The sequence below is a fragment of the Fusarium vanettenii genome (genome assembly GCF_000151355.1).
Source record: "Fusarium vanettenii 77-13-4 chromosome 2 genomic scaffold NECHAsca_18_chr2_1_0, whole genome shotgun sequence".
NCBI lineage: Eukaryota > Fungi > Ascomycota > Sordariomycetes > Hypocreales > Nectriaceae > Fusarium > Fusarium vanettenii.
In genome coordinates, this window is record NW_003315867.1 from 2,041,615 (window position 1) to 2,061,502 (window position 19,888).

Sequence of the window (19,888 nt, forward strand, 5' to 3'; positions counted from 1 at the left end):
CTGCAACTCGCTCGATGCATAGATGCCCGCCGGCCCATCAGTCGACATTCGGCACATTGCGAGGGCATCTCCTACGCCGATTGGGCAACGGCTCACAAGTGTCCTCGTAATCTCAACTCGGCGATGAGGCTTTCTCCAACCTCATCTCGATGTGATACAAGTCAACCGGTGGGCCACTGCTGACGGAGATTTTAGCATACCACCGGTTCATGCAGGGATAACATTGTCCCTCGTCAACGAAGAACACGGCGATCCTCCACTCGAAACATGTCCAACGTCCAAGTGGGAAATTCGTCACGGGGGTCATGGCACCATGTGCTTTGCCGCGGGCAGACACGCAACGTGCATGCGAAAGAGGCGGTAGCGAGTGACTGATTGCCATCTTCCCCAGACCCCAGACCCCAGAATCCAAGACTTGGGTTCATTACGTCGGTATAACTAATTCGATGAGCCGACAAAATCTCAGTTTGTGTGTATATGATATCAGGGGCCCAATCAATCTCCAGCAGATAAGGATCAGTCGAAAGGGGTGCTACGACCCAACTGCTGGCCCCAGGAGGCAACAAATCAGGGTTCTTCGGATTATAATGGACCTGCGTGCCTAAGAAATAGCTGCAGACGCGAGAGACGCAGCCTCCAGCAAGGCTGTCTGGGTACATTGAAATTCAACATTCCCAGCCAAACGTGCCGGCCGCTGTGGAGAAGCGAGAATCTGGGGGGGGCCACTCTAGCAGGCGACCTGCTAGCGCTAAGGCAATGAAAGGGTAGCGAGCTCTCAAATCCCACCATCTCTGCATCCACTCATGCCTGGTTTCTCTTGGCCTTTGATGGAACCGCTGGGTCAGCGGTTTAATGGGCTGTCTCGAAACAAGACTAGCAGCAAATGAGGTTGATTGGGCTGGCCTGACTATGTTAGTTAGTGCAGCCATAATAGTTACCGAGCAGAAGGTCGACCGATCTCGGTCTCGACGGGCAGACTCCGGCAGCCTGTCATCTAACTTGGTTGACAAGTTGGTGTTCCAGCTCTCTGGTTGCCAGCCGGACCATCAGATCATCGTGGAGGTCAGTACTGTGCCCCATGTCAGTTGAAACTCTCTATTGCAGGGTCCAGGGGAACATGCTCGTCAGAAGTGCCAATCCCTTGCAGTCTCCTCTCGTTAACCATGCCGCTGGGCCTTGGCAAACCGCGTGAGCGTTGGGCGTTGGAGAAAATGGCGCACCCTGGCCGCCCAAGCTTCAGCCAGCACCCCACTAACTCAGCCGCCTGGAGACTTGGCTTTCGTGGTGGTTGCTCCAGTTCCAGCTTGATGGACGACAGCCTCATTCTTTCGAATCCCTCTCGTAACAGAAAGCTCGAGGACCATATCAGAGGCTTATGGCAAGCCTGGATCCAATTAGCGACTGCCCAGTTGTCAATCGGGGATGCGATTCGTTCGTCCAAGATCTCGATATTGGCTTGGCTCCATTGTGTGCTGCGCTGACGCCTATCGAGATCCTTCGGAGCGCAATGACAGGTCCTCAGCAAGTGCGTCCAACTTTGAACAGTCCGAAGTAAGCCGGGCCAGGGTGTGCCATCGCAAGATTTTCTCGAAGACCACGGCGGTTCCGATGTCGTTCACCGCAAGCCACTTTAGCTAACCTGGGATGGAGCATTGCTTCCAGCCTTGCTCGCGAAGCATCGCCAGACATACCCTTTCTAAATCTTGGTGCAGATCAGCGATCGACAAACCCACACCGATGACCGAGGAGACGCTGGGAGGCATGGCATGCTACCACACCTTGTTAATAAATGCAGGGCCTTGACCTGGGGTTGCGGTGCCGACATATGGATCACGCATTTGCATGATACCTAATGGCTGCAACAAGCCGTATTCTGTTTGTTGAGCGCAAAGACCTCGAGGTACGGTGGCGGCTCGCTGTCATTGAGCATCATCACGCATGGCGAGCCGCTCATGTGGTGGATGTCTCAGTCCCCCAGTACCGGTACCGGCGTGCCCATGGTGGTGGTCATTTACAGTTGCTTTGATAGATCCATGTTTGATTTGCTTGCTTTGTCCAGGGCTCTCTCTTCGGGCACTTAGGCACACGACCAAGCGCCAGATTGCCGACGAACCCGGTTCATGCCATATGACATTTCAAGGGGATGGACGCCTTGGATCAGTCCCGAAGGTATTACTAGATGCGTCCGTCTCCGTGCAGGCGCCGGCGTCATCGACAGTCCCAGGAGTCCGTATGTGGTCCGTCCGTATGCCGCGACTCCACCCCGAGGACCCGGGAGGAGGGTACAGATGGGCACGCCACTACTCGTGCCACGGACAACGAGCTGCTGATGCTGATGAAGAGCCAGCAGCCAGCCTAGAGCGGGCCGCTGACTAGCAGCCCATCACGCAAGGGCCAGTGCTGTGCGGCGACGTGACAGCGCCAGGTCGAAGTGGCCCGTGAGCGAGGGAACGAACATTAGCCCCATCGTAGCCTGACCAGCCGGTCAAGAAGAAGCTCGAGGCGTCATCCATCAACAACGGTTGCACGCGACGGCGGGAGCGAGCACAGACTGGTGTGCTTGTAGATGATCCATCCTGTCGTGTTGTGTATATCAAGGACAAGGCGCATAGAGCTGAAAGATGCCAGGCAGCTCTGACGACTAGGACTTGGTCAACACCACAGCCCACATCGCGAGGAACCAACAGTTGGCTGACCCCCATGCGAATGTCTCAGAGCGAACATACCAACTACCATCAGCCACCAACGGGACCATGAGCATTACGGATCAAGTACGGAGTCCTCTTGGGCGCAGCGCAGCTTCAGGGCTCCATGGTGCCTAGGTGCCTTGAGGAAGAACCCGGCATCGGGGTTTCCCTGCTGGTCGCCATGCAGCAACATGGAACCGTCGACCGTGGGAGGTCCAGGCGTCGAGCCATGAGTGCGCAACCAAATCGTCAGGGAAGGATCATGGATGCCCGGCCACGGCGAGCAAAAGAGTCTTTGACAAAGCGCTACACCCCTGCCGGCGTCCCCTCCCCGGTCATGGGTCCGCAGCCCCCGGCCGACTACCGAGTTTGGACGGCCCTTTTCTGTTCAGCTTTGTCGTACTCGAGATGCTGCTCTGTCGACAGATGGCAATGTCGAGGTTGCCTGCTTCGGGAATATGGGCCAAATCGTCAAGATCAAGATCAAGGCGACGACGATCCGAGGCCGGGCATCCAGGGCGTGAACGAGGCGACGCTAGTCTCGAGCGGAGACGGAATGGAGGGTTGATGGTTGGAGGTGGTAGCCAGCCAGAGGCGTGAGCGAGCGTGCGCGCGCAAGACGAAGCACATTGTCGGCGCAAAAGGAGTTAGGGTGGAGAGGCGAAGGTGGAGCAATGGAGAGGCGAGGGTGGAGGAGCAAGTGGAGGGCGGACGGGCGCTTTACCAGGAGGGCAAGGCCTTGGTACGAAAAGGGTAGAGGCTTGTCGATTGTCGAGACTCGGATTGGACATTGGGACCCTTGGGTGTGGATTGGGGGTGATGGTGATGGTGATGGGTTTAAAGGTTGGACGGTTGGTGAGACTCTGTCGTCCAAGGGGTCTGTCTCTGCCCTGCCATAAAGAACCTCTTGAACCCCCCACCCTACCCGCGTCCACGCGTTTCCGCTTGCTGCCACTTCCCCAGAGCAACTTCTTGATCCATCCCACCTTTTTTTCGAAGCCTCGGAGAGTCTGTGTTGCTTCTTTTGGTTTCTGGGCGGCTTTTGTTGTTGCATCTGCTGCGTGTGCCTGAGCTATTATTATTTGGGGGACGGCCCGTTTCATTTTACGCAGCCGTGGTTCCTGATTATCTCATCCATCATTATCTCATCTCATCTCATCTCGGTCAAGGACGCCTTCGGTCCTCGCTCGCTCGCCTCCTCATCTCACCTGTCACGTCCTGCCGCCCTTCGATCTTCGAGTCCTCACACTTTCATGTGAACCATCACATTTCATCAGCCATTCATCTTTGAATCTGCCTCAGCCTTGACTTGTTCAGTGTTGCATCCTCTGCACATCATCGCATACATACATCCAAGGTAACTATTCGTGTGCTTTCATATCTTGTATCACCTCGGCCTCTGTCGCATTTCACATCTGTCCCTCCTCTCTTCGTTCGGCCATCTCCCGACTCCACATGAGCGGCCGTATCCGTCCGCCGTCCATTGCATGCGCAGCGCCAATGCAGCTTGCCGTTGCCTGGACATTCATCAACAACGGGCCGTTATACACTACCCGTCAACGTCGAATACCCTCAACCGTCGCGCTGGATATATCTCTGTGTCTCTCTGCAGCCGCCCGAGTCCCTGCTGTGTATCGTTCGACCCTGCTTGCTTGCCTGCCGGCCGGACAAGGGTACTTTTTTCCTCCCAGGGTTCTCCTCTCCACTACGTCTCTGGAGTCTCCGCATGCTAGCCGACTGTTACACCCAAATCTTGGACTTTTCCATGGCCCAGGCAAGACCGCAAAGACAACCGAAGCCTCACTCAAGCCTCACTCAAGCCTCGACAACGCCTCTCCCAACAGCCTCCGTACGTCACAAGCTGAAGACGCAGGCAAGACGGCGAATCACGGCGTCCATGACTAAAAAGTGGTCTCCGCGCCGTTTCGGCATCACCCAGTCTCCAGTTGCGGCCCACATCCCGGTCTCCCCAAAGCTGGCCTGTCGTTACTCGATCCACTTCGCATAGCATTTTACCCGCAAAAACACGCGACACCTCTTCTTGACTTCGCCTGCTGACATTAAGGAACCAGTCCAGCTCCCATTCGACCCATCCGCTTGGGCCACCCCGAGTCCAAGACCTCGACGCCGCACGCCGACCTTCCGTTGCGGCGCTGCTGTTCTTCTTCACGCATCCGCCCAGCTCGACGGCGTTGATCCCCTCGGGCTGTCATGCTTCGCGCGCAATATCCAATCATCAATCCGTAGGGGTCTAAACGAAGCAATTATCGATTTATTTCCGCCCTGTCCCACTCTCGCGGCCCCTCGGCTGTCACAACCCCGCCATCCTCTGCGGCAACGCCGCCGCGACACTTTGCGACTGTGCAGCCTCAACTGTTAGAGCTTGCTCCTTCGCGCCCCCGTCGTTTCTAGCTTATGACTGCCTGCCTCGGTGGAGTCTTGTCTATAGCTCACAACCTTGGGCCATCTGACCCTTTCTCTCGACACCCGTCCCGCGCCGCTCTCGACCTCGATTCCCTCCATCCTCACCTCAGGTCATGGCATCGATTCTAGCCTCACATCCAAACGACCTGAAACAGATCCTCCCCATATCTCCGGTTAGCTCCGGCGCAATGGGGAACGCCCAGAACCCCTCACCCATCGACGCATCGAATCCTTCCGGCCGTGGTCGGCAAAGAAGTCGCTCACTTGAGAATGAGGGCGCCGAGCAGGATGTGAAGGCCGACGGCCATAACGGCGCGTCCTCCAACTCGGATGGCCCTGGACCGGCCAGGAAACGGAGACGAAGTCGGAAGGGTCTCGACAAAAGATTTGAGTGCTCTGCTGAGGGATGCGGGAAGAGCTACTCAAGAGCAGAGCATCTGTATGTCTTGTCCCAGTGCAACACTTCGACTTGTATGCTGACAAACGATACGCAGGTACCGCCACCAGCTAAATCACAACTCGAAGCAGACCTATCACTGCAACTTCCCCAACTGCACGCGAACTTTCGTGAGAGGAGATTTGCTGAAGCGGCATATGGACAGACATGCCGCAAAAGGCTCTCAGCTCAACCAGAGGGACTCTGTAGCAGGGAATATCGCCCCAGTGATTGCTCCTGGCAATGGTGCCGGTGTTGGAGTAGGAGTTGGTGCAAACTCACCCGAGTTTAATCGCCCGGTCGATTATTCAAAGGCTCACCCCTCCAACATGCCATATCAAACAGCCCTAGACGCGAACGGGAACCCTTACTCGCCCATGATGAATACTCCCACCGGAATGTATCCAAATGGGCAACTACCCGACGGCCTGGGAAGCTACATGTCCCCAAACCCTGGTTATGATAGCCGTACACCCCAACTTAGCCAGCCACAGTCCCCTTCGGTGGCACAGAGACAGTCAATGTCGGCCAGTAACACACCATTCAACGTCATGTCGCCGATCGCAAACCAGCAGGCCTTTCCAAACCAGCAAAACAATATGGCCCAGGCCAGCACATTTGTCAGTCAGCAGAATGTGATGCCCATGAACCTGCCTCCAGCACAATACTCGAACCCCCAGAACTCGGTTGTCGGCACCTCGGCAGAGTACACGGAGCCTGGAACAACCCAGGCGAGTGAGTTGATGATGTTGGATCAGATGGCTATGCCCGCAACTGTCCCTGTCTTTGGAGAAGCTGGCGATCTCAACAAGTCACCTTATGTCGGAATGCCCGAGGACTTTATGGCATATCTCTTCAATTCGCCCGGCCAGGCCATGACCCCTGTAGTTGGCCCAAGCTACACAAAGTTAGTATCACGCAACACGAATATCTGGGATTCTTGGACTGACATGATTTCAGCTACAGTGAATTGCAAGGTAACCAGTTCAATATGTCTCTTCTGGGCACCGACAGTGCTTCGATGGGGTATTTCCCGACTGCTCCTCAACAAGTGATGGCCGTCAACAATCTTTTGGATCAACAAGTACCAGAAGCGACAATATCCGAGGAGAAGAGTCAGGAGCTATTCGATTTTATTAGGGAGCGCTTCCATGACAACAAGCACTCTCCGTCTGAACGCCAGTGGGATGATATTCTTGAGGGCGACCGCATGAACAACGACCATATGCTCAGCAAGAGGATGATGCAGGCATACATTGGCTCTTACTGGTATCACTTCAGCGACCAGATGCCTATCCTTCACAAGCCAACGTTCTCTCCTGACAAGACACCAAACCTCCTTTTGCTCTCCATGATGGCTATCGGAGCTGCGTGTCTAGATCGAACGCATGGGCACAAGGTTACAAAGGCTGGCGCTCAGCTCTCGAATTTCCTTGCTTGGCACTTGCGCTGGGACATTTTCATGGACGTCAGCTTCCGGCCTCCTGCGAAGCTGTGGGTGTTCCAGGCTCTCATTCTTCTCGAGCTATACGAAAAGATGTACTCATCAAGAGAACTGCACGAGAGAGCTCATATCCACCATGCTACCACCATCACTTTAATGCGGCGAGGCCGTTCTCTGATTGGAAAATCGGCCTTGGACTCACCACCGAACCCTCGAGATGGGTCCAACGGATCACGACAGTCGTCCACCTCGAGCTCGACTGGAACTGCCGACAAGTGGTGGGAGCATTGGGTTACGAACGAAGCGACCAGGCGCGCAGCCTTTGCCGCTTTTATTGTCGACTCGATTCACGCTACTATGTTTGGCCACTCGGCGGTAATGGTCGCTCACGAGATGAGACTTCCCCTTCCCTGTGACGAATCCATGTGGCGGGCTGGAAGTAGCTCTGAGGTCTGGCGGATCGAGTCAAACCTGATGTCAAATGGAATCAAGCCGACCTCGTTCTTGGAGGGTCTTAAGCGAACGCTGAGCGCTCAGGAGGTGCACACAACCTCGTTCGGGAGAACCGTGTTGATGGCAGGTCTCTTGAGCGTGTCGTGGCACATGCATCAGCGGGATCTTCAGGTCAATGTGCTAGGCGGTGGTATTATCCAGGCTCTTGGTGGCCGAGATCGATGGCGTGCCACACTTACTCGCGCGTACGACACGTGGAAGGTTGACTTTGACAAGCATCTGGATCGCAGCGAATCTTCGGATCCCTATCGAGATGACGCCCTGAAGCGAAACGAGTTCAACGTTGTGTTTGAGAGCCGCACGGTTCTGCACCACTTGGCACACATGGCCATGCATGCGGACATTGTGGATTGCCAGATGTTTGCGCGAGCGAAGCGTCTTCTTGGCCGTGCTATTGGCCCGCAAGAGTTCAACAGCGCTCAGAGGCGTATAAAGGACCACTGGGCTCATTCGGCTCGAGCGAGAGATGCAGCCTTTTATGCACTGAAGTTCTTGTGCTCTGTACTGGCCCCTGATCAGGTGACACCCGCACATGCAGGAGGTTACCATCTGGATGAGCCGTACGATGCCCGTGATGACGTTCTCCTGAACCGACCTTGGGTGCTGTACTTTGCGGCGCTGGTGGTCTGGAGCTACGGTTTTGCGCTTGAGGGAGCTTGTCCGGAGGTGCCGCTACCAACGAATCGACAGGAGAAGCTCCAACACATGAGGAACTACTTTGTCAAGTTCGGTACCATCGAGAACCCAGGCAACTTGCAGGGCAGGACAGGAATCAACGCGAACACTGCACTCCTGATGATCCTCAAGGACACTTTCGAGGGGACACGATGGGAGCTCTTGCACGAAGCGGCGACTCTGTTGAACAACTGCATCATCCTCAACCAGGGCGGGACAATACATTAAAAGGGGGTTGGGTATGATTTGAAGGCGTGTGGACACATATACTGGGATATACGGAAATTGGCGTATGGAATTAAGACATGGAACATGAATATATAAGGCACAATGGAAGGGAAGGCATGATGGATTTGAGACGAGACGTTTGATGAAAGCGACGTGCATGTCGCGATTAGAAGGGGTGGGAGGCTTCATATGATGGGCTGCTTTTGTATTTTAGAATACCCCCAATGTCTTTACGACAGCGCGTTTCCTTTCTAGCTCCTCGGTGTTGCAGGAGAAGTACACAACTGATGGGCGTTTGCCATCCTCACTCGTTCTGCTTTTTCCAGTCTAGCTTGTGATGTGTTGCCCGTGTCCATGATGCCTTCGATTATTCTAAATCAACAATGCTCATTCATTCATAGTTGTTGGTGATGAACAATTATCAAGTCAGAAACACCAACATCTGTAAGAGGTAGCTCTGCATCGTGCAGCAACTCTGACAGTTCTTCTCCGTCCATCTCGTCATCGTCATCATCCTCTTCGTCCTCGTCGTCAGAGTTGTAGGACATGTCGGCCTCGAGATCAATCTCGGCATCCATGTCAATGAGAGCTGCATACGGGAGGAAGAGGGCGTTCGGCAGGAGATCATCCTCCATATTAGCAACCTGATCAGCAGTTCCGACCTTCCAGAACGCTGTAGGGCCAGCGGGGCCATGGCCATCATAGTCCCTGCGACGGGGTAAGTAGCTGTTGAAGACTGGATGGGATAATCAAGACATACCTATCAAACCAGTTACCCACTATGCCGCGAGCTGAGCGCACGCCACCGATCTGAACGCCTTCGCTGCGCCAGCGTTCGACGCCATGGAAGATGGAAAAGGTTGTCCAGCGGACTTCTCCCTCCCTGGTTAGACGGACGGTACCTTTGGAGGCGAATGCTCACTTGTTAGCTCTCATGCTGCTAGTCATGATGGAAAGCTGGCCAAGACTGGAAACTAGAGACTTACCTCGGATGTTTGAGTTGGCGTTGTGGTCGAACGAGTCATCCAGGGACCGCGAGACGCCTTTGAAGTGCACAACTGGCAGGTCTTGCCCATCGTCCGGTCCGGGGTTCTGAATAGATGTGACCTGGAGACGAAGCATTATCAAACGAGTAGCCTCGCCGACGTCAAGGGCAGGTCGTGGCGCATCAGGAGCGACAAAATCGTGATCAGGAAAGTTGAAGGCGAAGAAGTCGCTGTAGTCGAGGAAGCAAACAATCTGACGCCTTGTTGGTCAGTCTCGCCCAGATCATGAGACAGAAAAAGAATGAGGAGATGAGGGATGAGGGGGGTAACAAACGCGGTACCATGTGCCTGTGACGCCGTAAGGATCGCGGGCCTCGAGCGAGGTCAGATCGCGTGGCGGAGGAACTTTGAAGCTGTCTGACCAGGAGCCTGAGAATGGCTTATCCCAGATCTCACCAAATATCTGAGGAACCTTGCGTCTGGGGCCGACGTTGTTGCTCAGGACCACGAGGATGGCCTCAACCTTTTCCCAGTCAACACCATCGGAGCCGTCAGCCAGAAAGGGGCCCCATCTAGAGTTCATAGTGTACTCGCGCATGTCATACACCTTGGAGCACGCAAATGGATAAGTCCTGTGAGACCGCAGACGGCCCGCATTCAAAATCGGTCGCCCATGGAGACAGTGAAGATGAGCGCTCTTCTGCTGAATGGCCCTACGGTCCGCATTTACTGACTGAGGAGCTGCTGCAGATGCTGAGTGGTGGTGATGGTCACGAACACGCTCAAATAGAGAAGAGCGCTGGAGAAAGGCCTCTGACGTGGTTCCATCGCGGAAGATGCGCTGCAGCAGGGCGGCGTTGCGTGAGGTTGCGTGTGTGCGGGAGGGGTTGACGGATTCATCCGAGGGGGAGGCGTTTTTGAGGAGATGAGTGACGATGTCGTGAACAAAGTCCAGTTCTTGACTCTAATGAGTTTGAGTATATGTTCTTTGGTGGTCAAGATGGTGGTGCGCTTGAATCTCACCTTGTCCGCCGCAGCTTGGCGATTACATATCGTCTCGAGTCGGACAAGATCTCGAACCTCTTGCTCCCAGTTCAGACCGGTATTATCAGTGGGTTCATCCTTTATCTCATTAGCCATCATCATCTCTAGAAGGGCAGCTTGGGGTTTCACGCACAAGCACATCCAGGTAGACCTGGCGGAACAAGTTACGGTTCCCTTTGATGAAAGCGTGCAGGGCCGAGCACACGCAGGGCACTCTCAACACCAGATCAGCGGGGGGGAGAAACTGCAGTATATGATGCAACACCTCTGCGGGGAGCAGAGTGAGGAGCTTGGATTCACCAGCGCCAGGCAAGAAAGCGTCGTCCATTTTAGAGGTGAGTGAAGAAGAGGTGAACAAAGGTAAAGATGACGATATCGACGGGGTTTCTGTTGTACTCGAGAGTTTCTTCGGACTTAACGGATGGAGGGGTCTTTGTTCGATAGCGGACCTACGCCTCCACTGTTTGGTTTACGGAGGTTAACGTTAGAGCGGTTCGTCCGGAGCCGGTGAACGTCCATGCAGGTGGGGGTTGTGAGATGATGGCAGTGCTACCCTAGATTGACACGAGAATCGTTGAATTTGGTAGTGGATGTCTTTAACAACGGTTACAATGTAGACAAGTTATTCGTGAATTATGTTTAAATAGAGTTGGACTGGTACACGTGAATGTTTTGCAGTGTACGCGTCATAGTGCTATTCGTGGGTAATATTTCGACTCTATCTGGGTTGCCCAAAAAAGGAATCTGGCATCAAACCTGTATTTCAACGACAATTTCAACAATGACTACTATAGAGGCTTGATATTTAAGCCTAACAGTTCATCAGAGACATGTTTTTTCTTCTTTAATGTAATATTATTGATATTTTCATGACGCGCATTAAGCAGCCTTATTGAAAATAAACACCTTGTCTTTTGCTGATTGAGGCACCGTCTCACTCCTTACGCAACCTCCCCAACATTGACCTTTGGATGACCCTTGGGATGCTTGACGTATGAAATCTATATCTTGGCCTTTGGCTCGGGATCGATATTCACTTTTCCATGCTCACAAACAGCCAGCAGCGAGTTATCGCTCTTCTTTCTCATCGTTCCCCTCAGAGTTGCCAGCTTCTTGCCGACCTGAATGATCTCGCAATCAATGAGCACCTCCTCACCGACAGGTACTGGTCTCATGTAGGTGACGTTGAGAGTGCGGCTCACGCCCATGCCCAGCCAGAATCCAGGCCGGTTCACCAGGGCGAGCGGCAACGTGGTGCACCAGTCGAACAGAGTAGCCGCGCATCCTCCGTGCAAGTTCCTGAGGCGGTTACAGTTGTCAGGTTGCACTGTGTAAGAAAATACACATGACGGATGAGGTCCTTCGGCGTTGACGGATACCAGGGAGAGATGAGGGATGAGGGAGTGCATCCAGTCCTGGGGATGCATGTTAGAGGATGTACTTTATGAGATGCAGGTCATTGCTTACTCCGGCTTTGAGATGACCGCTCTCATCTTTAGTGAGCTGAAGCCATGCCTTGACTTTGTCTTCGGGGCTGCCTCCTAGGATTGTATCTCGGTGGCCTTTCATAGACTCGGCTGCCGCCTTGAGGTTCTTTTCCCGAGTGTCAGACATTATAGTGAATGAGTGATAATGTGATTATTGTGGGAGTGAGGGATGATGGGAGAGTGTGGTTGATATCGAGAGTGCTCCGTATTATTGCCGAATTGGGAACGACCGAGGTAGATGAACAGGAGAAGCCTTTTACCTAGGAACCAAGAGAAATACACAGCAAATACTAGCAATAAAAGCTGAAAACTACGCTTGATAACTAATTCCCAAATGCTGATGATTACCCCTTCTAGGAAAGACCGCCAGAAGTTGCCGAGGCACGTCGGCCAACGTCACAGGCGCCCCCGGTCTCCACCAGCGGCAACGCGCGCCGAAAGGGAATAGATCGCGGTCGGAATCTGGGGTTTCTCGGGGGTCAATCAATCCACCTCCCAACTCCACCATCATCAACCATCATTTGCGAATCCACCTCGTGCAACTCTCCTCTCCGACTCTCATCACCCCAATTCATCAAGTCGCGCATCTATAGCAACCTCATGGAGTTCGTCACAGCCCTTCGGGGCACCTTTGACGAGCAGAAGCCGTCCCTCTTCGAAGTTCTCTCTGAGCAGCAGCTCAACGCTCTCCTCCCTCCCACCCTCCGATACCTCCTCACCATCGCGACCCATCGACACCCGCGATACCTCCTGCGAATACTAAACTCTTTCGATGAGATCTACGCTGCTGCCATGCTGCTCGTCGAGCGCCACTACCTGCGAACCCGCGGCGGCTCCTTTACAGAACACTTTTACGGGCTCAAGCGCGAGAAGGGTTTGCATGCCGAGGTCCCCCGTGCGAGCATGTCGGCTCCTGACCTCGTGCGCGAGACTTTGAAGCTGTCTACAAAGGACGTGTGGAAGAATCTGCTCGTACTTGTTGGTATCCCTTATCTTAAGCGGAAGCTTGACGAGAGCTACGAGGTGAATGCGCCTAGAGCCTTGCTCGGTGCGGCGTACACGCGAATGCCCGATAATCCGACCCTTCGGGACCGCTTCCTGTATTACTACCGATGGTTCTTGCGGAACATATACCCGAGCGTCAATGCTGGCTACTACTTTGCCATGTTGGCATTCAACCTTGCCTACCTGTTCGACGGTAGCAAGTACCATAGCCCGCTCATGTGGCTGATAGGCACCCGTGTGCGGAGGATGACGGGTGCCGACTACAAGGCCATCGAGGCTTTGACCCAGACACCCGAGAGGGGACATAGACCTGGGTTGCGCTCGTTGTTGAACCCTCGTGAGATGGGACCTCGGCTACTGTCTGGGCTGGCTCTTCTATTGCCGACCAGCATCTTTGCGTTGAAGTTTCTAGAGTGGTGGTATCAATCTGATTTTGCAAAGCAACTATCAAGAAAGGCTACAGAGAGTGTTGATCTCCCTCCGCCCGTGATATCCGGGCTGGGTCGCAAGGGAGGATCAGATAAGAAGAAGAGCGAAGACACAGCCACCGAGGGCGAGACGACACCTTCAGCTGAGGATGCCCCCATTGCCACACCATCATTGCTCCCAGTTTTCACAGTCCCATTCCCCGAGGACTCGGCATTGTGCCCAATCTGCGTTGACGAGATTGTCACGCCAACGGCCTGCCAGACTGGAGTCGTCTACTGCTACACATGCATCCACAAGTGGCTGGAAGGACAACACCCGAAACAGGAGGATTTCATGGAGGCCCACGAAGGAAAGTGGGAGAGCGGAGCAGGGAGATGCGCCGTCACTGGGAAGCGTGTACTAGGCGGAACTGAGGGCTTGAGACGGATCATGGTATAGAGAGCGTTTTACTGCATGCGTCGGAGGACGCGAATTTTTGGTGGGAAAGAAAAAAAGCGTGCAATTTTCAATACCCGGGCGTCTTGGGGATGGATGTTTCACCCTTAATTGAGGAGGCTTGATCAAAGTCTCAATTCGGGTTGATGTTGGAATCTAATTAAAATGAGACACCATTACAGATGCATCATAGCATCATTCTATCTCCACACAATGATGAAGCTATCATGAGAATCATGATGTGACAACAAGGCATTTATAGCATTGGCTTCTAATACGAATATCGTTTTGTATTATCTCATGTTACCTATTTGCATGTTTCTATACTGCCAAGTAACACTTCAACCGAGTTATGTGCTGCCCTTTAGTGTCTCATCTATTTACCAACCTGCTCATCCACATGCCTGGAATGCCATGTCTCACTTAACATCCGACTCGCACCCCGAACTATCAGTTAAAATGTCTCACCAATGTCCTTCCCTCGAAAGATGTACGGTTCTAGTTACCTATTCTTGGCAAGTGACCCAAGAAACTTGAATGCAATTATGAGACGGAGCAGCCCGAGGTGGAATGTATGGGATGGCAAACAAAGAGGTCGGTCTACTCACATAGCATTCTCTTCCCCATAACCTGGCCATTGTCACTGAGTCTTGGTTCGGATCTCGTGGTGTCTCATCACGGGCTCATCGTCGTCAGCCTCGAGGACGTATGCATTCAGACGTTTTTTCCAGCCAGGCCATCGAATTCCTCATGCGGTCATTGTGGACTCGCCGCTCCCAGGCAAGGAAGACTGAACAGGTTAAAAGAAGGCGTTGATGCCCGTTGTTGTTTGCAAATGTTGATCCTATCCATCTACCAAACAAGTTTCTGAAGTCTCCTACTTTCCTTTTGGTCTGTTCTTCAGGTTTCTTTTGTTTGTTTCATTTTGTGTGTGCCTGATATGGCTTACTCTCTGAATACCTCCTATATTGGGGAGGAACTGTTGTCTGGGTTCAACTGGCAAAATGGCGTGGATCTTTCCAATGGATTTGTTCAGTAAGTACTCGCTGACAGGAGAAGACGTAACAAGCTAACGTGAGGATAGGTACCAAAGCCAGGAAGATGCCCTTGATCTTAGTCTCTATTCGGTCGAACCTTTCTCGCAAGTTGTCCGCCTAGGGGTTGACAATACCGAAACGTACGGACTTGATGAGGGAAGACCGAGTATTCGACTCGAGAGCAAGCAGGCCTTTCATCATGGTCTCTTCATCGCCGACTTTCTACACATGCCACCTTCAGAATGTGGTACCTGGCCAGCCTGTATGTACTCAAGTCAACTCTACTTGTCTGCACACTAACATCAACAGACTGGGCTTATGGCCCCAACTGGCCTTCGGGCGGCGAGATCGACATCATTGAAGGCGCCAACCTTGCTTACACCAACACAATGTCCGGCCATACTGCCGAGAACTGTCAACTAGACCCTGCAGACTCGGACCTCTTTTCAGGCGAACGACGAAATCTGGACTGCTTTGTCGGTACGGACAACATTGGATGTGGCTTCAACCCACCCTCGAGTGATACTTCGTCCTATGGAGATGGCTTCAATGCTGCCAACGGAGGAGTCTACGCTATGGAGTGGGACTCTGACTACATCAAAATCTGGCATTTCCCACGTGGTGCCATCCCTGCCGATATCGAAGCCAAGACACCTGATCCCAAGAAATGGGGACTTCCACAAGCTCTCTTTGGAGGGAACAAGTGCAATGTTGATGATTTTTACGAAGATATGAACATTGTTCTCAACATTGTGAGTTTCTACTTGGAAGAGTTGATATGGCTGAACTAACTCTGTTAGAACTTCTGTGGTGACTATGGCGAGGGAACATGGCAGAGCTTTGAGACGTGTAAAGCCCTGGCACCTACATGCAGAGAATATGTCGCCAACAACCCCGAGGCTTTTGAGAATACGTGAGTTGGACTCTCTGATTTGTGGTTTATGATGCTGACAACCCTAGGTACTGGGATGTTGCCTACATCGATGTGTACTCACGCGATGAGACCATCCCACCAGTTCTTCCCTCCAGCCAAGAGCCGTCATCGGATGTAATCTTGCCAACTACACCTGTCGCCGCTCCTAGCAATCCCAAGGAACCTAACGAATCCAATGAACCCAACCCCAGCGAACCCAATGGACCCAACTCCAGCGGTCCCGATACGCCCGGCCCAGTCGATTCTTCTAGTTCAACTCGCCGGACCATGTTCTCGAACCAGACAACATCAGATGAATCAACTTCTACCATGACCAAGACTATGACGATCCACTCAACTATCATGGTCACTATCCCCGGACAAGGCACCAACAGCCCGACTGTCAGCCCTCTCCCTGTGGTAGGCGGCGGCAGCTCAGTCAACCCTGACCGTATCGGCAACTATTCATATATTGGCTGCTTTGGCTCTCGAACTGGTTTCTTAACCTTTGAAGAAACCTCCCAGAGCGCTGATATGACTATTCAGAGTTGTATTGACGCCTGTGGTGGCTCAACATATATCGGCGTCTACGAAGAGTGAGTCTTCAACCTCCTATAGGTGAACATCAATACTAACAATAGTAGAACTTGCTACTGTGCTGAAAGGCTCGACGCCAACACCCGTGCTGTCGCCGACGAGAGCGATTGTGATGTGCCATGTCCTGGAAACGACAAGCAACTCTGTGGTGGTCTCGCTGCTAAACCCACTAGCAACCCCCGTCGTTGGATGCTCGCCCGTCGGGATGCTCCTAGTAGTGTTCTCCTCACCGTCTACGCCTCTCTCGCCGACACGGAGTCGCCTGAGCCACCGCCCGGCATGGGAGCGTCTCGCCCATCTGCGCCCAGTGGCCAAGTTGATCCGAACGATTCTGATAACCAGCCTACTGCGGTTGTCACTGATGACGTGACGGAGATCGTGGTGGTTACGAATACCCTCGCTGACTCTACCATCACTCGTGTCATCACTCAACTCGGTCCCTCTGAAGTGACGACAGTCACTCAAGCTGTCGAAAACTTGGCTCAACCCAACGTCAATACCAGAGTTCAAGTCATTGTCGAGCCTGATGATTCCGGAGCAACGACCCTGACCCGGACGATCGCCGTGTCTCCCGTCATGGCCGACCTAGACCGCCCCGGTGTCAGAACCACAGTCACGTACTTTACAGTCTTCCCCTCGGATCCTGCCGCGCTTGTCCCGCAAGAGAGTGTCGTGACCTTGCTGTATGAGGACTGCGATTGCGAGACACCCAAGTTGATGGCGCCGCCCATGGAGACCAAGGTTGTTGAGTGCGATGGTTGCGGTGTCAATGGTGAGAGCGCTGTTACCTTGACTGTTCCTATCACGGTTTCTGTTACTGTACCGGCGAGGGGAAGCGGTACCGGTCAGGTCCAGCCAAACGGTGGCGAGTCTCAACAAGATCAGCCTGGAAATGGACAGGAGAGCCAGGGAGAATCTGGTCAAGGAGAATTTCCCCAGATCCAATCCAATCAAGGACAGTCTGGTCAAGGACAGTCTGATCAACAGCAACCCCAGCCGACCCAGCCTAATCAGGCTCAAGCACCTGAGATCACCACCGTCCTGACCTCATACCAGACCATCCAGGTGGTAACAGAAGAAACCCTGGACAACAATCTTGTGGTGACGAGGACGAAAAAGCAGACCATAGTTGTTGTTGTTCGGCCCTCGGATAGTGCCGACTCACAGATCGACTCTCCCGGAAACGCCAATGCCATCCCGGATGTTGTTCCTGCGCAGCCCACAACACCCGATCAACGTATTGTCCCCACGGGACCTGCTAACGCGACTGTTGCAACACCTAGTGCTGCAAGAACGCCGGGAGCGCCGGATCAGCCCGTAGCTGTTGGTGAGGCGTGGAGCGCGACCAAGGGCCTCAAGATGAGCATCGTGCTGTCTGTTGTTGTGGCCCTGACATTCGCACTGTTGTTGTGATGGAGGAGCTGTTATGATTGTTTGTCAAACCATTCCATTTCTTTTGTTTGGTTTTCTTTGATGTCTCAACGCGACATGTAATGGATGAAATGTTGAGAGGCGGGCATTGATAAGGCGGGTATACCCTTTGCAAACATTTTCTTTCCTTTGTCTGGGTTACGTTACGAAGTATTGGAACACTACATATAAATCTTAATGCAAAGACGAGTTATTGACGCTTTTTCTACCATGATGCTTGGTGATCATGTCATGATGTGGCCATGATGGGACTTTCTATACAAATACACGAACTCGCCTTGGTTTTCAAATGTCAACAACAACGGCTCGGTTCTTTACCTTGCCCGAGCTTCCATACATCTGAGCTGCGTTGACCATCAGGCTGCCATTGTTGCTCCCGGGTCCAGACATGAGCCATTTCCAAGCTACACTGTGAATGCCGTGAATCACAAGGTGGAGGATATCAAGCCATGCTTCGTTGGGGATAAAGTCTCGGATGAGACCACGGCGGGGACGTGACATGAGGCGCTCATATGTCTCCTGGAGATCATCAAAGTAGACAGACTCTTTACCATAGCCCCAGTGGACGTGGCCAAAAACGTGAAGACGGGGCTTTACGCGCCATACCTCGCGGAGGAGATGGCTGTCGCCGAGACCAAGGTCACGGTGATGTTTCTGAGAATGGTGTAAGTTGAATTCGACGGGGAGAGTTGTCATGAGAGAGATGGGGAGATAACTTACTGGAGGACAGTGGGTGATGAGAATATCCGTTTGAGGGGGAACTTTGCTGAGCCAAGGTTGAGCTTCATCGGTGTATTGAAAACTAGGGGAGTCAGCGTCTGAGTGTAAAATCACAAGTACAGTGGCTGATGGACTCACGCAAACTCCTTGGGGCCGATATTTGGAATGTCTGGGACTCCAAAGATGGAAATAGTGCGGCCCTTGATCTTTTGCACAGTCAATGCGCTCTCAAGATAAATCAATCCATCCATGTCAGGCTTGGCGCCAGAGCGAACATCCTCTTCGGGTCGGCTCTTGGGATCGAACCAGCTATCGTGGTTACCTGCGACGACGACCTTGACGGGATGCGGCTGCGAGCGGAGCCAATTGAGCTGCTTCTGGATGTCGGCGACGGTGCCGGCATTGGTGAGGTCGCCAGCGTGGATGAGGACATCGCCCCTGGGAATATCGACGGTGAGGTCATGCGTGTCTGAGATGCATACAACACGGATGGCGGGTTTGTCTCTGGGTGGATGGAAAGGGCGGCCACGGAGAAGGAGGACCAGCTGATAGAAGAGAAAAGAGAGGTATGTAAGAGGTGACGAGAGAAGGTGGTCAATGAGCGTCATGGGCTCCCACTGGTTCCGTCGCCTGAGGCGAAGACAAGTGAGGAGACCCATGATGGAGATATCGTAGGATTGATGATGAGCCTCCGAGGAGGGAATGTGCGGGAGCTGCGTCAATTGAGCGAGCGTCTAATCGCGAGTCGGCAGGTGTAAAGAATAGAGGTGATGCTGAGTGAGATGGAGCTTCAGGGAATGATGGAGCTTGGTCCTGGTGGTGACGACGGGGTACTGAGCCTCTAGCGTCACTGCGGGGCGGTCCCAGGGTGACATTTAGGGGGCCAAGCGATCCATTGGAATACGCCGTATTACGGAGTATTTAGCGAGGAATTCACAGAGTGAGAGGCGAGTTGAGACGAGGATGTAGTACTTTATGTAAATATGAGAGCCATGATGAGAGGATAGAACAAGAGTGAGTCTTTCATCTTGAGTATGTGGATATCACATGTTGCGTCTGTTGGCATGAGATGGTTTGAATGCCACTGTCACTGGTCAGCAGCCTAGCTCTATAATAAGCTGCACTCGCCTGCAACTGTAACGGCCAGCGTAGATATGAATAACAACTATTTATCGACAGTCTGAATAAGAAAGAGGCTTCATCTTATATAATCATTTTATATAACAGCTGAATATCTGCATTAATTCTGATACATCATGACCTCTCACCAGAACCCATGTCCAGCTGAAAGCACGGACCCTCCCTAGCTCTTGCCCTAAGATCGGATGGTGACGTCGCCTCCCGCGCCAATCTTCCCACTTTCATGTTCCCCTCTGCTACTTCAAGACTCCAAGAGC

The 19,888-nt window shown here is 53.0% G+C and overlaps 6 protein-coding genes across 6 annotated transcripts; 3 read left to right on the forward strand and 3 right to left on the reverse strand.

The window, feature by feature from the left end:
* Positions 1-5,224: 5,224 nt before the first annotated feature.
* Positions 5,225-8,407, forward strand: NECHADRAFT_91043 (uncharacterized protein; the record flags this gene model as incomplete). The annotated part of the gene is made up of 4 exons (XM_003045979.1): positions 5,225-5,284; positions 5,315-5,550; positions 5,606-6,454; positions 6,508-8,407. 4 exons carry the CDS (start codon positions 5,225-5,227, stop codon positions 8,405-8,407), a joined length of 3,045 nt encoding a protein of 1,014 aa, XP_003046025.1.
* Positions 8,408-8,750: 343 nt separating this feature from the next.
* On the reverse strand, positions 8,751-10,946 carry NECHADRAFT_58210 (uncharacterized protein). Its single transcript, XM_003046552.1, has 6 exons — positions 10,571-10,946; positions 10,417-10,515; positions 9,735-10,357; positions 9,394-9,623; positions 9,168-9,309; positions 8,751-9,115 (listed from the first exon to the last, which is right to left on the reverse strand). Exons 1-6 carry the CDS (start codon positions 10,763-10,765, stop codon positions 8,803-8,805), a joined length of 1,602 nt encoding a protein of 533 aa, XP_003046598.1. The 5' UTR covers positions 10,766-10,946; the 3' UTR covers positions 8,751-8,802.
* Positions 10,947-11,438: 492 nt separating this feature from the next.
* Positions 11,439-12,051, reverse strand: NECHADRAFT_91044 (uncharacterized protein; the record flags this gene model as incomplete). The annotated part of the gene is made up of 3 exons (XM_003046553.1): positions 11,439-11,852; positions 11,905-11,971; positions 12,011-12,051. 3 exons carry the CDS (start codon positions 12,049-12,051, stop codon positions 11,439-11,441), a joined length of 522 nt encoding a protein of 173 aa, XP_003046599.1.
* A 473-nt stretch (positions 12,052-12,524) lies between these two features.
* On the forward strand, positions 12,525-13,978 carry NECHADRAFT_58214 (uncharacterized protein; the record flags this gene model as incomplete). The annotated part of the gene is made up of 1 exon (XM_003045980.1): positions 12,525-13,978. One exon carries the CDS (start codon positions 12,525-12,527, stop codon positions 13,794-13,796), a length of 1,272 nt encoding a protein of 423 aa, XP_003046026.1. The 3' UTR covers positions 13,797-13,978.
* Positions 13,979-14,733: 755 nt separating this feature from the next.
* On the forward strand, positions 14,734-17,970 carry NECHADRAFT_123099 (uncharacterized protein; the record flags this gene model as incomplete). Its single annotated transcript, XM_003045981.1, has 6 exons — positions 14,734-14,828; positions 14,878-15,092; positions 15,140-15,582; positions 15,631-15,743; positions 15,791-16,339; positions 16,388-17,970. 6 exons carry the CDS (start codon positions 14,734-14,736, stop codon positions 17,751-17,753), a joined length of 2,781 nt encoding a protein of 926 aa, XP_003046027.1. The 3' UTR covers positions 17,754-17,970.
* An 86-nt stretch (positions 17,971-18,056) lies between these two features.
* Positions 18,057-19,200, reverse strand: NECHADRAFT_99239 (uncharacterized protein; the record flags this gene model as incomplete). The annotated part of the gene is made up of 3 exons (XM_003046554.1): positions 18,630-19,200; positions 18,492-18,573; positions 18,057-18,425 (listed from the first exon to the last, which is right to left on the reverse strand). The coding sequence occupies exons 1-3, from the start codon at positions 19,148-19,150 to the stop codon at positions 18,057-18,059; spliced, it is 972 nt and encodes a 323-aa protein (XP_003046600.1). The 5' UTR covers positions 19,151-19,200.
* Between the last annotated feature and the right edge of the window lie 688 nt (positions 19,201-19,888).